Source organism: Mesoplodon mirus (genome assembly GCF_964341445.2).
Source record: "Mesoplodon mirus genome assembly, chromosome: 17".
Classification (NCBI taxonomy): domain Eukaryota; kingdom Metazoa; phylum Chordata; class Mammalia; order Artiodactyla; family Ziphiidae; genus Mesoplodon; species Mesoplodon mirus.
Genome location: NC_138993.1, coordinates 68,476,211 through 68,498,456, shown reverse-complemented (window position 1 = coordinate 68,498,456; position 22,246 = coordinate 68,476,211). Strand labels below are relative to the sequence as shown.

Sequence of the window (22,246 nt, the reverse complement as noted above, 5' to 3'; positions counted from 1 at the left end):
GTGTGACTTTTCCAAGGGCCACCTGGCCATGTGACTGGCGGCAGAGCCCGCTTGGCACACCGGGGCCATGTCCCTCGGTGTCTGAAGGGCTGGGGGCAAGCGGGGCAGCTAGATGCCAGGCTTGGAAGAGGGGCCCAGACATTTAACTTTTCGTTTCCGTTTTTGTTTGAGTCCCTCTTACACAAATCACTTTGGTCGGTTATGTAATCATCTGTGGCCCAGACCCAGGAAGCGGGGTAAATATTTACCTTCTCTCTCACTGGAGCCATGGTCGGTCGCTGGGCTGAGTCACAGGGAGGCCGTGTCACCCTCTAGGACCTTGAAGAAGGAAGGGACACAGAAAGGTGCAGCTAACATTTTGCTGCGTCTTGCCGGGGCCAGAATGTAAATTTAGTGCTGAAACCGGAATTCTCTTTGGTAGCTGATGACAGGTGATTATTCATGTATATAGATATACACGTATATATATATATATATGTTTCTATTTGTTTATCGTTATTTTTACTTTTCTGTAATATTTACTGTTTAAAGTCCTCTTAAGAGATTGAAAACTAACTGCTCTACAAAACCGCGCTTCTACAGGGCTTGCTGCCACGACAGGCTGCCTCATCCGACACGAGTCGCTCTTCCTGGAACCCTGCCTGGTCGGGAGTGGAGGCCCGGGGCGAGGCCGCCCGTTTCCCCGCCGCGCGGGACCTGTGCGTCCGTCCTCGCTCGCTCGCAGCTCCCGGCCGCATGGCCCACGTGTTCGTGTACGGGACCCTGAAGACGGGCCAGCCCAACCACGGGGTCCTGCTGGAGGGCGCCCACGGCCGCGCGGCCTTCCGGGGCTGGGGTCGCACGGTCGAGCCGTACCCGCTGGTGATCGCGGGGCAGCGCAATATCCCGCGGCTGCTGAACCTGCCGGGCCGGGGGTGCCGAGTGGCTGGGGAGGTCTACGCCGTGGACGAGCAGATGCTGCGCTTCCTGGACGAGTTCGAAGGCTGCCCGGACATGTACCAGCGCACCCGGGTGACAGTCGCTGTTGAGGGGGCGGGCGGGACCCTGCAGTGCTTCGTGTACAGCACGGCCACCTACCCGCCTGAGTGGGTCCACCTCCCGTACCACGACGATTACGACTCGCAGGGGGAGCACGGGCTTCGCTATAGTCCGCGGGAAAGCAGATGAGAAGTGCGAGGGGAGCGGCCGCCCGAGGACCGAGAGCCTGGTGGTTGGAGGATGGCCTCGCTGGGTCCGCACTCGCTGAATGCAAAAGCCTGTGAACACCCTTTGAAACAAACATTTATAAATCTCTATGCGGGGTGGGGGGGGAGTGTCTTCTTCGGTGGCAGCCGATTTCCCAAATAATTTTGACATGACTAATAACAAGATTGCTTCCTGAAGTCTGTCTTGCTGATGCTGCTTTACTGCTTGCTGCTTAAACAGCATCATGGGCTTGAACGTACTGGATGAGAAAAACTCAGGATTTTAACTCCCCTAAATGACATTTTGAAAACTCATGTTATGCTTTTCTTATTATGTTGGTGTTTTTTGTTTTTTTCTTTGCTTCAGTCTGAAGATAACATTTAAAATGAATATAAAGACTTGTGTGTGGCAGCTGGACTTTAACAGCCCTGCTGTATCCGTTCTGTCTGACCTGTAGCACTGAGAAATTTTTTTAAAGCTGATTTTAGACGTCTCAATGTAATAAAAGAACCTCAAAAAAACCCACGCTGTGTTTTAGAGTACTTCTGAATATATACATAATATCATTCTTCATTTTCAGATCAGGCTTATGACAGAGATTATGTATTGAAGATCATTTAAAGTTAAACTAGATGTTTTTGGGACATCGAGTATCAAAGTATTGGTGCTGCTGTTGGCCTTCTTTTTGAGTCTGCTTATTTGGTAGAAGGTTCTTTTCATTCTCATCTAGCAAAACAGCAAGCGCCCACTTGCTGGCAGAGCAGCTGAACGCCCCAGTTTCAGACGGAAGCTCACGGGAGCGCAGGGCAGGCACGGTCCCTGCCCCGCCCCCCAAGGGAGCAGCGTTCGGGGGCGGGCCTTTTGGAGAAGAACCAACACATTAGTCATTTGTTCTTCAGGCCTGACAGAAAGCTTCGCTTCCACATACAAACAGCACCTACGCTAAGTTTAGCAAGGCGCGAAGTCCGTCCGACAACCTGTCAGGGTCAGCGGCACATCAGCGCACGACTCCGCCTCTGCTTCCTTACCGGCAAAGTACGCGATGTATTCTGCGAATTTCAGAGCCAGGTGAAAACGCAGCTGCTGGTCCCGCGCAACCTCGTCCTCCGTTGGGAGCGCTCACTCGCTCTCCAACTTAACGGTAGACTGTGATCTTTAACTGCATCTGGCACAAAAGCATGATTGTGATTTTTAGCCCTTTTTTCTTAATTGGAAACTTGCTTCACAAAAACACAGAAAGGCGGGTATGGGTGTCAGCTGTGGCAGCCCTGCCCACCACCACTGGGCCAGGGGAGCCCCGAGGGGTACCCGCGCTGGTGCCCTGGGATGGGTAAGGGGGTCGCCCCTGAGGACTCGGGGTCCACACTCACCGTTAGAGCCACACAGGAAGGACTTCCAGGACCGTCATCTGCGCTGTCTGGGCTTCGGGAGGTTATGAACAACCGGAAGCAGGAGTTAGGTCCTCAAGCAGGATGAAGCAGGTAATCGGGTTACAAAGTGGCAAATGCTAACTTAACGAAACTGACGGCCAAGAACTGGTATTTCTATAAATTTTTAAAAAGGATCCCAATGAAACGCCAGTATTTAAAGTCTCCTGGCACAGCCCATAGCCTCTTATGTACATTGTCTTCGTTCAAAAAAAGGGCAAACTAATATTTAGACAAATGTTCAGTTTTATTGATTTAATTTTGACACTAGGAAATCTCACAGCAGAAGTACAAATTGTATGTACAAGTATTTATATCAATAAAAATTTCCATTGGTGATTTTTTGGCAGAATGTTGGTTTTGACTATATGTGGAATAAATATGACCATGTAAAATCTGCTACACAGGGGTGTTCCTGCAAAACGCTTGAATAAATTGAGTGTGAAAGAACAATAATACAAATGGCTAATTAAATCGGGTGATGACTGAAAGGCTATAAATACTTCATTCCAGTTCCACAAGCAGATCTCCTTCTCCAACTGTGTCTCCAGCTTTACAATGCACCGATTTCACCTTGAATTTAAAAAAAAAAAGGGGGGGGAGAGTAAGAATTATTAACTAGACCAGGAGGAAGCCATCTCGTCACCCATTTCTGGAAATGATGGGACAGCCTGGCGGGCTGTGGAGCACAGATAGAACATTCGGAGGTAGGGCGTCCACCAGAGGGGACCTTGGGCACAGGGACTCCTCGCCGCAGTGGGCTGTGAGCCGCCACCTTCCCCTCCTTCTCTTTGTCGGTCCTAAAAGCTGCTGGTCGCAGGGCCTCTGTGCTGTCCTTTGCACAGGTGCCCTCGGGGGTCTCAGCTGGCAGTGATGATGCTGGATGAGTCTCCACACCCGGGAGAGTTAATGGTGTACTTAGTGTTAAACAAACAAACAGACAGACCCACTCACAATTATACAAGAGTCAAAACAGGTACTAATTAACAGGAGAAATTCCCTAGCCTGACCAGAAGCCGCCTTCTGAAGGGAAATGAAATTCCTCAGAGAACCGAGCGCTGCTCCTGGCGGTGCGACGTGGGGCAGGCACTGGGCTCCCGTGACGCTGCCGCCGTGCCCTTTCACTGCACTGATTTCTCCCGATTTTAGTCAGCTTTTGCTTTCCCAAATTTGTGTTCACTTAAAACTAGAGACAGTCATTTGACTTGGAAGTTCTTGCTGGGGCGTGAAGATGAATGATGGGTTGGAATTGGCCGTCTGGGCAAGCGGCAAACAGGAAAAGTGCCAGAGACGTGGGGCTGGGTGCCCTGGCCGGTGTCCCCGCGGCTCTGCCATGAGCCAGCAGCGGCAAGAAGGGCCTCCTTCTCCCTGGAGTTCCAGCCCGCGGTCTCTCGGGACGAAGAGAAGCTGTGCAGTGACACTTGAAAGGCCTCGTTCCGCAGGAGCTATTTGCCCTGAAGTGGCTGCTTTTTATCATCTGAAGCCGCTGGTGCCTTTCTAGGACGCATTTGTCATGACGCTGCGATTCCAGAGTGGAGGGTCTGCTGGTACTGAACGGGCCCCCGGGAGGAAAACCGGCCTCTCAAAGCAAAACCTGCCAGCCCCAGGCTCGGGCCCGGTCCTCCTCGCCCTGTGGGGCAGGACTCGAGCTGACAGGGCAGGGCCAACGTGCGAGTTCACCCAGAGCCCATCACCACCCTGACAGCACCAGGGCCTCCCCAGGAGACCCAGGCCCCGAGGACACAGACCACGCAGACGGGCAGGCTCCTTGCTCCTTCAGGGAGCTCAGGCCACGTTCATTTTGGCGTCAGTGCCTCAGGCCAGCACACGGGCCGCTGGTGTGCATCTGATGTATATTCTGGGTCCCCCAAATGAGGCCAGGTGCTCATCACAGAGGGGAAGGCTCATGACAGTAATGCAGCGTAAATGTTGACTAATCCCAAGGGACAAATAGAACCATTTTTACGAGAGCAGAAACCAGCACTTTCCTGTTCACTTCTTAAAGGGTCATCAGGTATGAGAAGCAGGATTCCCCCAAAGCCGCAGAGCGTGCCGATCTCCTCTCCCAGACCCCGAGGAGACTGGGTGCAGCCGTCGGATGCCCCTCCAGGCTGGTCACACGCTGGGCCTCTGCCCTCCTGGCTGGGGCTGGACCGGGGCGTCCCCCTCGGCCTGTTCTCTGAACATCAGTTCCATTTCCTTTGCGGGAGGCAACTGGAGGCTGTGTCTCTCTGATGCAGACTTCACTGGCAGCTGACAGTACCTTCTGCCAGGACACCCACTGTCCCCAAGGCTCAATCGCGCCTTCCAGGCATGGCCACAGTGCAGGACACAGCCAGCCTACAGTGCTGTCCCCACCCCACCCGACCTGCCCCGCCTCTCCTCGCTCCGCTGTGTGGTACTTTCAAACCAAACCATCCTTCAGAAAAGGACCATTCCGCTACAAGCAGTGCCTTCCTAGTCGCAGGAAGAATTATGAAGTTATTGCTTAAAAAAGCTTTTCTGGGCTTCCCTGGTGGCACAGTGGTTGAGAGTCCGCCTGCCGATGCAGGGGACGCGGGTTCGTGCCCCGGTCCGGGAAGATCCCACATGACGCGGAGCGGCTGGGCCCCTGAGCCATGGCCGCTGAGCCTGCGCGTCCGGAGCCTGTGCTCTGCAATGCGAGAGGCCACAGCAGTGAGAGGCCCGCGTACCGCAAAAAAAAAAAATAAATAAAAAAAAATAAAATAAAATAAAAAAGCTTTTCTGTTTTCTTCAATGAGAAAATGCAATTACGAAGTTTTACTCTTAACAGATTTCAGTACTAATACATCTTTTTTTCTCCCTAAATCGTTAAGTCCCACGCGTGGATGTGGGTCTTTCAGCTTTTTTTTTTTTTAATTTATTACCTATTTACGTATTTTTGGCTGTGCCAGGTCTTCGTTGTGGTACGCGGGATCTTTAGTTGCAGTATGCGGGCTCTTAGTTGCAGCATGCGGACTCTTAGTTGTGGCACGCAAGCAGGATCTAGTTCCCCAACTGGGGATCGAACCTGGGCCTCCTGCACTGGGAGCACAGAGTCTTACCCACTGGACCACGAGGGAAGTCCCCCTTTCAGCTCATCTTGATCTAAAAGTGAATTGTTCTCTTTGTGGAGAAATTATCTTGAAGAGTTGCATGAATTTTGTCAATCTCTAAAGCCATTTCGTGCTGTGTCACCTAAGTCTCAGATAACTAACTGCCTCTAAGACAGATGTAAACATTAAAAATTAAAGACCCCTTAATTCGAAAGACATTAAGGTGAAGAACAGTTGTTCTTCGACTCCCTGGATGTCACACAGGATCTCCTGGAAGGCCTGCACATCACACGGATGCAGAGCACAGGGAGCCCCGATCGCAGCGCCCTCGTCCGCAGGAGGGAGAGGCTGGGAGAGACCCCGCCTGCCGTCCCCCGCAGGCCCCAACCGTCCAAGATTCCAAGGTGGAGGTTCTGCCTCCTGTCACAGCGGCCTGGGCTGGTGGGACCTTGGGGACATACCTTGCCAGTTTTCCCAGCTGTCATACTGTTCTGCATCTTCATGGCTTCAATCACACAAATTTCCTGACCTTCTGCTACCTGGGAAATGAACAATGTTCAAGAGTGAGGCCATTAAGAGAATCTTCTTGTCAAATGCTCTGAAATATAATCCAAACAGCAGCAATAGCCTCTAATACTTCATATTCCAAGTACATCTTTGGGGACCGCAGAGAAAGGCCATTCCCTCTATCATCAAGTCCTTGTTAGAAAAACATCCCTGATATTGGAGGCTTTAGGTGCTGCTTGTGGGGCCTCCCCTGGGAATCTCTGCATCTGCCTCTGCCACAGAGCTGTGGCAGAAATGGAATGCCTTCCACTTACGTGAAACGTCCAGGATTAGCACGTCTCTACGGACAGAAAGATCTGTGGTTTCCAGGGGCGGAGGGGAAGGGGGAGTGCTTGCGGGTGGGTGCAGGGGTTCTGCAGGGGTGATGAAGTGCTCTAAGATTGACTGTGGCGATGGTTGCACAATTCTGTGAACAGACAAAAACCACTGAAGTGCACGCATTAAAGGGGTGATTGTATTGTACTGTGAACTTTATCTCAGTAAAGCTGTAAGCAAAAAATGGAGTTTCTGTCTGTAGCCCTGGGGGGCTGGGAACAACAGCCAAGCACCCAGGCCATGGGGGCCACTCTCCCAGCCTTTGCATGGCATGCCAAGGACTGACAACCAGGTGGCTCCCAGAAAGCGCCTTCAGGGAGTGATTTCTGGAGCTCCACCCATTCCTTGCAAGGAGGCCAGTAGCTCCCAGGGGCACTGGCTCAAGCTTCGTGCTCAGCTGTTTGCCTTCTGGGGTGAGGGAAATCCAGGCGGAGCTGGGTATAAATCCCTTGGGGTTAAACCTGGGACTCCCACCCAGGAGTCAGCTGTGACTAAAGGCCCTTCTATCTATTCTCCTTTCTCCTCCCTTGATGGGTAAACACCAAGGAGCTGGGCTGGCATTTTTCTCCTATCTTTGTGAAAAGGGCCTTGAAGTCTTTGAAATGGGAGAGTTGAATTTCCTGGGGCACCCGGCTGTGTGGGGTGCTGGTGGGCATCCTGGCGTGGGGCTCCTGGACCCTTGTGCTCAGCCAGCGTTGCAGAAGTGCCTGGAGAATGTTCTTTCCTGAAATCCCCAGATATCTCCAAGCCCCCCTCCCGGCCCCCCGTGGGGCACAAGCTGTCTTGCTGGCATCGGGACCGCCGGAGCCCTACGCGTTCCTCTCCTCTGCTGGTCAGGTGGTGGGCTGCTTTTTCCTGGCACAGAAATATAGGAAGAGAGGGGATGCCAAAGCTCTGGTGCTGGCACGGAGGCGACACTGCGCTGGAGAGCTGGGCACACACGCCGCGCTCGCGGCCCTTTGTGACTCACCGTCCCCTGGCACCTGCATTCCAGAGAGCGGAGAACTCACTTTAGGGTCGCTCTTCAACACGCAGGAGGAGAGCAGTGAGGGAGGCTCCCGGGCAACGCGGGACCCCGTTGGGGTGTCAGAACAGCCAGCCCTCAAGGCGTCCTTTCCGAGCCTTTTTCTCCCTTTTTCAAAGGCAGGCAGGGACCAGGCAAGATGGGAGGAGTGCCCGTCCCAGAAGTAGTGCCTGCCGTGTACCTCCACACACAAAATGCTGGCGGGCCCGGGGCACGGCTCTCAGGCAGAGGCTGAGGGTCCAGAGCTGGCCTCACGCAGCAGCATCCCCACTCAGAGACGCGGGGCATCCCGGCATCAGGGCCCGTGGCTTTCTGGGAAATGGATCTGATATTCAGCCACGGAAATTCCATCCAACAATCAGTGATCGGCTCTGGGAACTCCTTCCTCCCTGATGGACCAGTGCCCGCAGTGGGCGGCTGCATGCATTCGCCTCGCCCCCTCCCCCAGCCGGGCTTCCTGTGCTGGCGTCTGAGCGCCCAGGGCCCGTCTGACCAGCCCCAGCCCCACGGGCTTCTCTTGGGCGGGCAAGAGCTTGCCCTCCTGCAGCTGCTCGGCCCACTGCTCAGCGCCGCTGGCCAGAATGCTCTGTGGGATCTTTAAGTAAGTGAATTCGCAGTTAACGAGACTATGAAAAAGAAACGAATGAAGCTGGGAGATTTCCAGCGGTCACTAAGGGGGCGGAGACCAAACTGACAGTGATGCCCATAAGAAACACGCAGAAGGATGGCCGGGCCCCGGGCCACAGCCCCACTCCAGGCTCGAGCTGGCCAGGCTGGAGGTGAGTGAGAGCAGGGCCCGAGAGCCTGGGAGCCATGGGAGACAGACGTGAAGTTTCTGGGGCTCCACTGTCGCTGTCCACTGACCGCCTTTCCTGGCAGCTCTGCGTGCTTGTGGCGAGGGTGATCTGCAAAGAGGTGACTTGCAGGCAACTGCGGGTGGTCGGTCCCCAATCATCCATCAGAAAAACAAAACCTCTGATTTAGCCGGAGACAATCCGGGAGACGTGGGAAAGTCCCCCAGGTAAAAACACCCCCTTCTCTCAGATTGTGTCACTCTGGCAATTTGATTAAAAGGGCTTCAGAGAAAGTGCCTGCGGATTGGAAGTGCCGATCTGCTGCCAGACGGGCAGCGCTGGCTGCCCTGAATCTGGAACCATCCTCACGGCTCTGTCGGCCTTTCCTTTCCTGTTTCCTCTCCCTAGTTTCTTTCCCTGTTTCTGCTGGTCTCTACTTATATTATTTGGTGGAAATTTAAGTAACACGTTTCTCTTTCTCCGTTCACTCACAGCAATCTGCTTTGTCGTTTGTTTTTGTTCATTCATCCCTAAAAGAGAAACAACTCTTGGAAGTTGATCCTTGATGTTCCACCAAATAGTGAGACACATTTCGGTCAGCAGAAACATGTTATACGTGCACGCACGCAAACACACATACACACATGAACTTGACCTAAATTCAAGCTATTTCATCCCTCAAAAACCCAAGTCAGGGAAGCAAATACAGTAAAACCGTACGTCAAAGAACACAGACGGGGCTGTAACTGGGGGCTGCTCCACCAACCTGCTGGGCCCCCAAGGGCCGCAGTTCCAACAATAACCCGGACAAAATGACACAGGCCTCTCACCTCAACAATCTGGAAGCCTCCTTGTCCAGAGGTGCCTGCCCCCCTCCCCTGCCCTCCCCGAGCTCCGGAAGGCACTGGAAACACCGCCTGGATTCCCCTGTGTGCTCAGAAAGTGGGGACATTAACTGGGTGAGCAGAGAGGGCGCCTCCCCGGCCAAGTCTCCCTCGGACAGCGCGCACGCGGGGTGCAGCCACTGCAGGGTTTGTGGGCGCACACTTCCCCAACACTCTGGTGAATCACTGCATAACGACTTAATGATTGTGACAGGATGTCTCCAACATCGGGCTTACAAAATGGTCACAAGCCTCGCAAGTCTCTTTGATAAACCTACTCAGCCTGATGTACTTCTCCGCTCCCTGTCTAATTGGTGTAAAGTTTGGAGGTCTGAATCCTGTATCTTTCATCCGGCTTATTGCGTCCTCTCCTTTGACATGGGGTCAAGGTTCACATTCGCATCTGATTATCGGAGCGCACTCATTAAGCGGGAGCCTGCCTTGCCCCAAAATGAGTAAAGCTGGGGAGAAACCTCAGCCCATTTACTCAGCAGATTTGAGCATGCTTGGGAGGCCTGAATGTCACCCGGCACAGCTCTGTGCTGTAGAGTTTCAGACATCTCCAGCTGATGATTAATTGTGAGTGATGGGAAATAAAATCCAGTAAAGCCAGCTGCTTGCCACGGTCGGCAAAATGGCTCTGATGGATACAGGCTGCCAATTTTCCAGTTTTACTGGCAAGTCTTCCAAGTGTAATTAAGGGAAGTTATAAATGATATGGAAATCTATCAAGTTCCATTTATTTTCAGAGGACTCTTTCCCCAGAGACTTTCATCTTCAAGCTTATAGTCCGCTTTGTTGTGCTAATGATTTAAACCACTTCTTATTTCTGACTAAAGCCCCCAATATCCTCTACCAAGTTTGCTTTACTCCTTCCCCAGAGATTAAAAGACACAGAACCTTCTCCAGCACATGTCCCTCTGGGACAACATGCTAAGGCTGGGACACATTTGGCAACTTGTATAGTTCAAACTGCAAATGCATGAAGAAAGCCCCAAGAAGGTGCACGAAGAGAAAGAGAAGAGAAGGGGGGAGAAAGATCTCCACCAAACATAAAAGGAAGTCCCCAAAGTACAGACTTGAAAGCTGTGCTCAGGACCAGATATTCATCAGAAGGTGGTGTAGCTCACTAATGTTATTTGATTTGGAATAAAAGCATGAAAATGATGGCAAAGGCCTAAAATTGGAGATGTAAAGGATGACTGCACAGTATTCCATTTCTCAATTTCATCCTTCAGAGCCACAAAATGGGGGTGATACAGTGACGGGATGAGATTTACAGTAACAGCTGTGGTCTTCCCACACAAGGGAGGCCCTTCTAATGGGCTAAGGTCTGTTTTGAACAGACGGGGAGGAACAAAACAAGGTTCCCTATTAAGAGTGTACAGTCATATTTCTGATAAAGAAAATGATTATGGGAGTCAGATTTCTTCCAAGACAGTCCCTAACCCTCTTTTGTCGTCCACAACCAGGGCTGTTTTAAAGGTGTTATCATTTAGATATAGGAAAGAGGCCGTAAACGGCGTGGAGGGTTTTTCCCCCGTAAGCCTACTCTCTAGCAACTGTAAAGGATGCATAGGAAACTGTGCCAGTGGCATATGGCTTTCTACTGTGCTAAACATTCATACAAAAGACAGGTTCATCAGTCATTGGAGTATCTGGGTAAAAAATTAGCTCCTGATGGATGGAATTTTGAGCTTACCTGCTGCTAGTACATTACCAGAGAAACACAGATTTTGAAACCCACATGACATTAGAAACTGCAGACCATGAAATACGACACGTGCAGGAGCACATAATGTACGCCAGATTATACAAAATAATAAATAAGCTATTTAAACCCTCTGCCTAAAATTGGGCCCACTGCAAGGAACCCTGGGTCACTTCTACACAGGCCAATTAATGCACAGCATCTGCTGTATAGAAGCCGGGCATGAAGCACTTCCGAATGATTTCAGCAATTAAAAGAGAACTGTTTCCTGCCTGTTCAGACAGCAACTGTTTCAATGCAAGAGTGAGCACCAAATCACTGTGTGCAGCTGAAAAATTAAGTCCCCTCTTTTGGGGAAGAGGGGTGGGTGGGAGGAAGAATTTTTATGGAAAAAGGAGCCTCCTTTTGTTGTCCTACATTCTGTGTTTTCTGCCAGATTAGACAGAAGGCTCGGCGGGCGCAGCGGCCCGCCGCAGTCTCCCCTTCTGCTGCACCGGCCACCCGAAAGCAGGGATCAATATCAACCCTGCTGCCGACTCCACAAAAGTGAAAATCCTTCAATTACGTTTTTTAAGGTTGTGCTACTTAGAACACAGGTGCCTGAATGCAATGCATTTTAAGGCCCTTAGATCTGAAGAAAGACGCAGTTAACAGCCACAAGGAAAAGGCATCTCAGATTTGGTTAAAAGGCACTGCGAGGGGCTTCCCTGGTGGCGCAGTGGTTGAGAGTCCGCCTGCCGATGCAGGGGACATGGGTTCGTGCCCCGGTCCGGGAGGATCCCACGTGCCGCAGAGCGGCTGGGCCCGTGAGCCATGGCCGCTGAGCCTGCGCGTCCGGAGCCTGTGCTCCGCAACGGGAGAGGCCACAGCAGTGAGAGGCCCGCGTACCACAAAAAAAAAAAAAAAAAAAAAAGGCACTGGGAGGATTGAGTATAATAACTTCCTCTTTCTGAGCCGGTAAGATAGGCTGGTTAACATCTCCTGACATTTCGTGAAGAAGAAACATGCGTTCCCATCCCAAGATCTTCGCGTAAAGAGTGGGGGAGAAGAGACCCGGGGAGACGGCAGTATGTAAGCAGTGAGGGAAGGAACCATCATCGAATGACAGAGAAACGCGAGGGCAGGTGAGAGCAGCGCTGCCAAGCCCCGGGTCTGCGGTGTACGGCCTCCCCGCACGGGTCTCATCACCAGCAACTCACTCGGGAGGGTGCTGCTGGGGCTTCCTCCCTGGATGGGCCTGGGCGTCAGAGCGAGAGCCCAGAGGCTGGGGACGGAACACAGGGAAGCGGCCAGTATACAACGAGCCCAGTTTTCCCTAAAATTCCTTAAAATGAAGAAAATGACGACTCCCTTCCACCCTCTAAGTTAGCTCAAAACTGGAGCCAGAACCTCTAAGTTACAAAGAGAACCAGTTAAAATTGATGTCATTTATAGTACTTTTAACAAATCAGTCTGGATCCTCGACCTCTGTGAAGTAGGCTGCTTTAAAGGACTCAGTGAAATAATGATTTTTAAAATTTGTTATTTATTTATTTATTTTTTTTTAGCAAGAAGGTGAGAGGAGATATTTTGAACCTTGTTAAGGTTGGGGACTGTCATCTTCAACAGTGTTTAAAACAAAGATAACATACCCTCTAATTCCAAGTAGATCCCCCCTTGAAAAATAAAATCAAATGCCAAACTTGTAGAAGACTTGTCTACAATATTTATTGATTGATCTATAAAAATATTTTATCTTATGTTGATAATTATCATTAAGTTAAACTGTAAAAATTCCCAAATTGTTACCACCAACAAAAATTTATCATAACATTCAAAAATAAATGTCATCTGGAAAAGATAAAAAGGCCAAATTCAGGATAGCCATTACCTCTGAAGAGGGCAGGACAGGATTTCTCCTGGGGAGAGGCCACGGGGCAAGTTCACCATATAAGCAATGTTTTATTGTTAAATAATATCTGAAGCAAATATGGTAAACGTGAGCAGAGAGCATATTAGTACTTGTATTATTCTCTACAACTTTCTGTATGTTTGTAATATTTCATAACTTAAAGTTTAAAAATGTTACATAATGAATGCATGAAGCTATATACCTGCTTTGGAATACAATCTGAGGTGTGGGTGAAAAACTGGCACCTTGTCAAATAAACCATTTGAATAACCACTGCTATAAAATATGGAAGTTTAATCACTGCAATTACTCCACGAGTGTAAATCAACATCCAGAAACTGGAAAATCTATCAAACAGCCGAGCCAGGACCTCTGCCAGGGAAAGATGCAGCTACCGATACTGGGCCGCGTGAAGCCCACGGGTCACTGCCAGACAGGCACGTCAGGAAGGCCCCACCCGGCCCTTCCCATGGGGAAGACCTAAGGCCAAGGGAGGCTTCAAATGCTGCTTCTTCCAGAAATGAAAAGAAAGGTCTCATGCCAAGTTTATTCTCAATTTCCCCTACATCAGCTGTAAGCTCAGTTACAGATGGTTTAGGGACAAAGGGCAGGTGTGAATATCGTTCTCTGAAACAGGGCACCTGTGTCTCCAAAGCGGTGGTGTCCCCCTGCCTGGAGGCCTCTCCCCAAAGAAGCACATGCACGGAGGAATATCAATCAGGGCGAGATCTGGGTGGTTCTCCCAGGAATCATTACACAGCTTCTGTTCTCCTTGGTGCACTTTTATAGTATATACCACTTTTGCCTAAGACATTGTTCATGAGAACAGCAATCTCGAACAGCTAATTACCCTTCTGCTGCTAAAGGTCAATTCCGTCATCAGGCAGATCTTCCTCATCTTAGCCCTGCAAAAATACTCCAAATTCTGTCTTACTAATATCAAACAGACTAAGTGGTAAGAAAAAGCAGCAACAGGTGCTTAATCTCCATCTATTATTTTACCTGGTCTTACAAACTAATAACTCACAATATAATAATTAAGAAAGAAGGAAATGTAAACGGGTATACAGCCTGCTTCTGGTTCATGTCTCACTTAATTTGTGATGTTATTAAATAAGATGAATATTTCTGATGCAAAGCTGAGATGACTGCAGAATCTAAACGTAACTAGAAACCATCTTAATTAAATGCAATATTAAAATATCTCCACGGGTTGCCTCATTTTTATTTTTTGTTTTGTTTCGGATATCAAAGTCAAAACGAAAATTGTGCCACAAACTCAGCAGCTGTAAGTCTAATGCTGGGAAAAAAATGTATTCAGCATTATTCTGAAAGAATATATATTTTTAATATTTTTGTTCAAGGAATCATAAAGATAGAAGTTTAAAAACTTAATACAAGTTATTTTTTAAATGCTTTGATTATAGAAGTGCCCCTGGTTTATATTATTAAATGTACAGAAAAATAGGTATTTTTCAAACTGAAATGAAAATCAGTTATTGTAGAAATATTTTCAGAAGGCAGGCAAAAAAGGCACATAGGAAAGGCATATAAAAGTCATTCTTGGCAACTGTTTCCTCAATTACATGTGTGATTCTAGATGTTCTCAATCCACTCCGACGTCATTTCTTTCTGGTTTGCGTGCTTGTATGCAATTTACTGCTTATGAACTGGCATCCCTTCCCGACATACTCAAAGAGGTTATTATACAATCATTTCAGAAATGATTTTCCTACCACATTTAATGTTAAATAGCAGGCAACAGACACTGAAAAAGTATTAGCGACGTTTGCTGGGTGAACTTGAAACAAGCACTTAGAGTAAAACCCAGCTCCTGAGCTGAGAGGGAGGGGGACCTCTCCCCAGAAAGTCTCTGAGCACACTGACCGCTTCCAAATGGCCACCTCGGATTATTTCGTCCTGAGCTTCTTAAGCTCTGTGAACGCTATTTACTTCGCAGGGCAGATCTGTCCCTTTATTGTCTATGACACTTTTGTGGAGCAGGTTATTGCCAGGCTCACCATTGTAAGATTTGTCAAGTTTTACTTATGCTAAATATAAAAATTACAGACAACTGGGATTTAAACTATAAAAAATAACATGACAAAGAAAAATAGAATACTTGTAGGCCCTTAGCTGTGTTTTTGGTCCTTGTTTTCCTTGAAAATACATAGAGATGACTGATTCTGTTATCTTCCTACTGATAAGAGTGGAACCTGGCTCAGTTAGTGTTATTGCTAAGGACAAGACAACACGTCCTACAGTGTTAAAATAATCTTCAAGCACAAAACTTAAAAGCTACAAGTGTTATTTTCTTCTAATGGCCTCAAGTATGTGCCGCGCCTTAGGTCCAAGGAAATTTTCGACTGTTTTAATTACACAAGGCAGATTTAACTCTAGAAGTTGTTATAAGAGCCGACGATTAAACATCCCACCCCCTGCTTTTGGTTTAGCTATTAGCAGTTTGGGACACTTTTCACAAATAATAACTCAAGGGAAAATACTGTCTTATCAAAACACAAGGGTATAGAATATGGAAGGAAGTTCGGCCAGGACCAAAAGTGGCCCTGGAAGCCGGAGAGAGGGATGAAAGCAGGCCTTCCGTGACCAGCCCAGGCACATGCGTGTGCAGAGCATTTATTTACAAGGAAGGGGACCCGGAGACCAGGAGGCGGTTCAGCAACCCACCCCCGCAACCCCCCACAGTGTGCTCTGACTTTAGAGAAATACATAAAATAGAGGCCCCAGGTCCTTCTCAAACCAAACCAGTCTTGAATACCCACGTTTAATTAACAGTGGTGGTTTCCAATGTCTGAGCTCCCCCCACGAACCAAGGACCCACACCACACTGTTCCATGTCACCAAAACGCCTCGCTTTCCCACGTTAACCTATTAAGCAGGAAATGGAAAATACGAAGGCTAAGCCCTTCTGGTGTCTGGAGCAGCTGCTGGCAGCAAGGAGTCTGCAGGCCCCCTGCTCTCCGGGGAGGGGGGGCGACGGCCTGAACTGCGCCCCCGCAGGCTCCCAGCAGGGGCTGCCACCCCCTCCTCCTCCCTCCTCTCAGGGTCTGACTCAGGTGTTGGAAAAGTGAGGATTGCAGTGAAATGTGTATTTTTCTTTTTCTAAGCACAAATGTGATTTTATAATTAAAGCCACACAGTTAGGACCAACAAGCTCAGGATGGCTGTACACAGCCTCTGTGGCTTGCAGAATAAGCTTAAGGAGGAAAATGGAAAAAACAACAAAAACCCCTCCCGCTGTTTACCAACCTACACTTCTAGTCACTAGGAGGTTGTCCTGACTGCCCTGGTCATGTAGTGAGCGTAGACATTCTTAACGTCAAGGCCAAGGGGCTGTCATCTCAGGGCCCTAATCCTTCAGAACCAACAGAAACAAGACAAACCCCTCCCCGACATTCAACACGGAATCTGCATTAAGCATCGCCTCTCCCAAATCCTTAACACTAGCGTGTTTGACAATCTTAATGAGTGTTTTCTTCCAGCAATGTCAATGCTTTCAAAGTAAGCCTAACAATTCACAGCTCCTGAACCTCTTTTATGCTCTTCTAGAAAACCTGGTAGTTGTTCCGTTTCTATATCATCAGGTAAAGCAACTGTTGAGTCAGTTTTCCAACTTCACATATCAGTTTCAGGGCTAATCATTTAAACAGCTGAAACGGATCATTTTTTCTTAATATTCATCTACTGTAAATACTTTTCTAGAAGCTAATGCCAACCAACTACATGAGTTTTCCTCAACGTTATTTTACTTACGTTAATAAAGAAATACAAGGCAGTTTTAATGTAATCTTTATAGGAAAATATATAAACTCCTGTGACATAACAAATACAAAATGGAATCACCGTATCATCCATTAAAGACTGTCATGTTTGGTTGTTATCTTCCGGCACATAAACAAAAATGTGGGGACTTAAGCACTCCCTAGAAACCTTCTGGTTGCATCTTTGTCTTCTATTTACTTTTGCTGCTGATCAGTAGATTTCTATCTATGCGCTGCTACTGTGAATGTATCCTTTTGTCCATAGCATGCTACCTTGAGACTGAACATGTGAGGAAATATTAACATAGCTTTGATTTGTGCCTTGATGTCACAAGGTCAAGATGAAAAAATTCAAACTGTGATCCTAAATTTTATTTCGGAAGTGCTCTGGTACTATACAGATTACGGAATTAACTTTCCTTAGTACCCTTCCTATTTATTCCAGAATATGTGCAAAAAATTCCCCCATCGGGGGATCATTTCTTGGCATGACTTCTCTAAGGATGCTTAAACCACAGAGAGCTAGAGAGTAAACAGAAATTTTAAATGAAACGCTTCCTGAAACACTAAATTTGCCAAAAAAACAATGAATCTGGCCTTATTTCTGTTCCAGTCCCCGGTCATTTGGGAGGAGAGGCACTCAGAGATATTGTTACTAACCTAATTCAGATGTGAAACTGTTGGACAAAGAATGCACAAAAGCTCCTCTGCTGTTTTGTGGGGTAGTATGACTCAAGAACGAGATCCTGCTTCAGTCTGCAACAGCCCCGAGACACACACACAGACACACAGACACACACAGAAGTACGGTCCTTACCAGGTCCCCAGGCTTGACAGAGACGGCCACCACCACGCCAGGCATTGGGGAGCGCAGAATACTGCTTGTGTCCTCAGCCGCTTTTTCCAGCATAAATTTGTTCAATTCTGCGGCGAGTTTGGTTAGGATATGCATCTTGTACTTAAAGGGAAAAGAAAGTGAGATTAAATGATGAACTTTTCCTCCAATGTAGCATTCATTCAAAATCAGCTTTTAGCTTTTAAATTACACCATCTCTCAAGTCAAGTGGTTTTTCACGACTGAACACAAAAGCAAAATATATTGGTTTGTTCCTGCCATATGTTGCGAGCCGGTTGTTTAAGAAATTTCTTGGAAGTAGAACTACTCCAGTAATTAATTAGTGATAAATAGTAATCACCCTGTATCTTTTAAGAAAAACACCTCAAAACTTTATAAAGAAAACAGTGAGAATTTCCTTGTATTCCCTTCACCACTTACAAACTTATCCCAATTGACACAAATTCCACAGCTGGGCCAGCCCACGGGAGACAGGGGTGCTGCCCGCAGACACCAGTAGGTGGCAGCAGACAGCCATGTCACACTGCCTGCTCCCCGCCGCCCCCCCAAGACGGCGGCTGGACTGTGTATCAGTAAAGTAAGACAAAGGGTTTTGGGGTCCATTCTGGGCAAAATAATACTTAAAAATGCACATTTTTTCCAGTGACATAAAATGTTATGTTCACGATTGAAAAAGTTAGCTTTTCTTTTTAGGCACAACACTACGTGGTCTTTCCGATGTAACAAGATGGTTAGAGTTGATAGAGATGAAATATAATGTGAATATCCTCTGCACTAAGAGGCAATAATTCTAGATTTTAAAACCACGGACAGAAACATGATCTGCAGGGCTTCCCTGGTGGCGCAGTGGTTAAGAATCCGCCTGCTAACGCAGGGGACACGGGTTCGAGCCCTGGTCCGGGAAGATCCCACATGCCGCGGATCAACTAAGCCTGTGCGCCACAACTACTGAGCCTGCGCTCTAGAGCCCGCGAGCCACAACTACTGAGCCCACGCGCCTAGAGCCTGTGCTCCGCAACAAGAGAAGCCACCACCGCAATGAGAAGTCCCCGCTCGCCGCAACTAGAGAAAGCCCGTGCACGGCAAAGACCCAACGCAGCCAAAAATAAATAAAGTTAAAAAATAAAAATAAATTAAAAAAAAAAAGATCTGCACAGCCCAGTCCTCTAATGGCACGTTTTGTAGGTGGCTCTCAAATAACGAGGGGTACGTTAAAGGCAGCTCAGTCAAACAGAACATTTCTAATAAAGGGAATTTCTGCCTGGCGGGAAAAATCCTAGATCTCTGTGAATAAACACACGAGCCACAGTTTGCTCTGTTCAAACAGAAACAAAATAACCTGGCCGGAGGAAGTGTTACTTGGTGAAGGTGGAACCACCACCTGAAGATTTTCAAATTTCTACCAAAGTGCATTTCCCTGGGGGAAGACAGATGCAGTATCCAGGCAGCTCCATTTTGTTCGGAAAAAGCTGCTGTAACTCAAAGCCTCCTGTGGGCATCGTGATGGCAGGGAGGCACAAGCAAAATGGAATCACCCTTAACTCTGTCCAGGGGCGATGAAATCTCTTAAGTGTGCTCTCTCCGGGGCCTGGTTTCAAAAGGCGTGGCGGGAGGGCCCACAGAAGAGCTTCGATGGCCTCAGTTCCAAGCAGGTTTGCGACACTGTGACAGGTTGAATAATAACATCTTTTGCATGTTTCTTTACTCCTGAGTGTGTGTTTTGCAATCAAGACGTACAAGTGTCTGCCAGTTTCGGAAGGATATGATCCTTGAGTGAAATTACAGTGCAAATAAAAGCTTTTTGCTCCTATTAAAATTCATCTGAGTCATAAGTGGTGAGGGAAAAAAGCAAGGAGAGTGCATTCTGCTGTCAGTCTAATATTAAACATTCTGGGCAGAGGGGCTATTTATCAACGACGAATTGTACCTCAAAGTCCTTCATTAAATCTATGGGAGGGGGGCTACGGGGAGAGGGGAGAATATAATCGTACCAAATTGCACAGTTTTCTTATCTATGCTCAGTCTGCCTTGGAGAAGAAAATCCAACATCACCAGAAGCATCAGGGTCAACAAAAAAAAGTTCCTTTCCTGGCTGGCACCACCCTGTGCAGCTCCTCCTCGTGACTGCTCAGCATTGGGCCCAGTTGGCTGGTTTTCCCCGGAGCATACAGATCTTTTTTCTTCTTGTTTTTCGCACAACTTGACTTCAAAATGCGAACTCAGGGAAAGTATCTTTCTACACTGAGGACAATATGACTTATCACATTTCACCACAGTGGATATATACCCTTAAAAACTAATCTTAGCTATATCACAAACGAGCCTTAATATAAATAAAATGCTAAGACTGTCCCAAGCTCCATGTCTCCCCAGAAATGACAAGATCCTGACTAAAACTGGATCCTTTTACTATTTTTATAATTTTCATATCTTTGGATTCCTTTCTCTGTAGGACTCCTGCTTTGCTTGGAAAGAGATGTAAAAGAGTCACAAAACTCAATGCCTTTAGATGCAGTCTTTGTTATTGATGAGATGTTCCTTTTCCTTTTGTATTTGTTTATTGTTCTTAAATCTGTTTGGGGGATAAGCGACTTATTGTAATCACAAGTAAAAAATAACAACGGCGTAAGTGCCTCAGGAGAGGCCCTGTTGCACATAGTTGGCTGAGACATGACCTTTCTGAATATAAAAAGCGGCGGCAGAGAGAAGGTTCTCTTTTTAAGACTACCTTTGATGTTGCCCTGACCTTCAGCGTGCCCACACAAACACGGCTTCTGGAAACAACCCCTTGGCTGGCGCTGCAGCGGGGCACGGGGCGCAGGCCAGGATGGGAGCTGAGCGGAGAGCAGCATATGGGCCCATCAGAATGAACTGCCTGGTGAGAACCGTAAAAGCTTTTCGATGCCTCAGAAAATAAGTCATTTAAGAATGTACACTAGGGCTTTCAGAGCTTGTGATCAAAACTGCTATTTATTGGTTCCTCTGAATTCTTCGGGGGCACAAGCAGAGCAGCCAACGGGGTGAGAGATTTCAGGAAAATGCCCCATGACCTGTGCAGACTTTGATTTGATGCTAAGTATTTGAATATTCCTCATGGGCTCCGTAGAACTTTCCTGGAGAGTTTTGATTTTCAGTTGTTGTTGTTACTGTTTTCAAGCAGAGAGACCACCAACTCGATGTTTTGGGGGTGGGAGGCCAAGATGTTAAAGGCTCGTTGACGGGACAGAGAAGCACAGTCCTGGCAGAAGCCAGAAGGTTCTCCCTCTGCAAGGTCGGGAGAGATGTCAGCAATCAGGGTTCGAGCCTGCCTGCTGGTGGGGCCGGAAGCTGAGCTGCTCCCCGGCTCATGAGGATGGAACCCCACCCCGGGGGTGGGGGGGTAGGGAGGTACTCTCCAAACCACAGTCAAATGATTAAGTTCTTGAAAACACACCTCGCAATGTAAGCTGGAGCAGAGAACAGGTGCTCCCGGGCTCCGGCTCCCCAACCCACAGGGCACCAACACGTGGGAAAGAGGCCTTACCTAATAACCTAGCTATGGTCAAATAACCCCAGGCCCGGCTTCTAAGCAAATTAATTTTGTGGTGTCTGCAATGTAAAACCATGTCTAACAAGAAAATTTCTCCCAAAAAGTTCAAAAGAAAGAGAGAAAAATCATACCAGACGTAAACAGGATCAGGAAGAAAACTGCAAGAGATGGACAATTAAAAGGAACACAATGGAATTGTTACAAAAATGAACATACAGCTCTTAACAGGGAACCTGACCACGGGGAAAAGGTGGGGGTCAGAGCCAGGCGGCTGCTGGCGGAGGAGAGGGCCAGTCCTGGCTTTGGGGTGAGAGACGGCTTCTGAACCAGGCTTGGTTAACGAAAAAGTCCTGTCAGTGGGCATGCCCAGCCGTGCCCTGCACACACCCCACTCGGCGCCCTCATGGTGGACTCGCTGCCCTCAGATGGTCGCTCGACACACCGTCCTGCTGGTGTCCGTGTTAGTTTATTTAGCACATGCATCTCCTCATGGGGCTTAAACCCCTGCTCTCCCCAAGGCCTCCAGATCTACCGGCGGTGTAACACATCCCACGTGCTCACGTGCTTGTCAGACTCAGGGGTCTGGGGGCCCCTCCAAGAGGAGTGCGTCCAGGTTGTTTATGTATTTTTTCAGTCGTGATTTCAGAGCCCCTCCTGTCTTTCCTCGTAAAGTAGGCTCAGCTCCGGTTTTCTCCCCTACGTCATTCTCCCCATAATGAGGAGCGTACACGTGTACAGCTGATGCCCTGCTCATGCTTTTTCACATCGACTGTGGGCCCGCTCAGCCAACACGGACTCAAGATAAGTGACGAAGCTTCACTGTCAATTACTTTTCATCAATTATCTTAACATCCTGAAGCACTGGCCCTAGACTGTACATCGACCCTCACTAAGTAAGGTGGCAAAAACATTTCTTCAAATACAAGGATCTCCAACCCTTAAGCTGTGTCTTCATTTCCACCGCGTGGCAGGGAGAGCTAACACTCAAATGCTCCTCTAGAAGTCTACTTTCCTAACTCTGAGCCAGAAGTAAACTGTCAATGTTTTTAAAGTGACAGAAATGACTAGATGCAAAAATGAGGATGCATCTTTGAAAACATCGGTGTTTCAGAAAAATAGGAAAAAAACCACAAGATATAAAGCATTTAGGTGGAACTAGAACTGTAATTCAACCTTGTTTTCCTTTCCTACAGTCTTCGTGGGATACATAATGAACACTGGCAGA

The 22,246-nt window shown here is 48.1% G+C and overlaps 2 protein-coding genes across 11 annotated transcripts in view; one reads left to right on the top strand and one right to left on the bottom strand.

Annotated features, from left to right (window-relative positions):
* GGACT (gamma-glutamylamine cyclotransferase) overlaps window positions 1-1,722 on the top strand; it is a 47,810-nt gene extending 46,088 nt beyond the window's left edge. For 7 of the 8 annotated variants that reach the window (XM_082602239.1, XM_082602238.1, XM_082602235.1 and 4 more), the window contains one exon: window positions 583-1,722. In XM_082602239.1, coding sequence (XP_082458365.1) covers window positions 736-1,167 — 432 coding nt within the window. In that variant the 5' untranslated portion in view covers window positions 583-735 and the 3' untranslated portion in view covers window positions 1,168-1,722. Of the gene's footprint in view, window positions 432-582 lie in introns of all 8 variants that reach the window. The other variant, XM_082602241.1, reaches the window with a different exon arrangement.
* Window positions 1,723-2,275: 553 nt separating this feature from the next.
* PCCA (propionyl-CoA carboxylase subunit alpha) overlaps window positions 2,276-22,246 on the bottom strand; it is a 344,033-nt gene continuing 324,062 nt past the window's right edge. Inside the window, exons 22-25 of one of the 3 annotated variants that reach the window (XM_082602231.1) lie at window positions 17,454-17,594; window positions 6,130-6,207; window positions 2,556-3,185; window positions 2,276-2,350 (exon numbers count right to left, since the gene is read on the bottom strand). In XM_082602231.1, coding sequence (XP_082458357.1) covers window positions 3,117-3,185; window positions 6,130-6,207; window positions 17,454-17,594 — 288 coding nt within the window. In that variant the 3' untranslated portion in view covers window positions 2,276-2,350; window positions 2,556-3,116. Of the gene's footprint in view, window positions 2,351-2,555; window positions 3,186-6,129; window positions 6,208-17,453; window positions 17,595-22,246 lie in introns of those variants that run through there. The other 2 variants (XM_082602232.1, XM_082602233.1) reach the window with 2 other exon arrangements.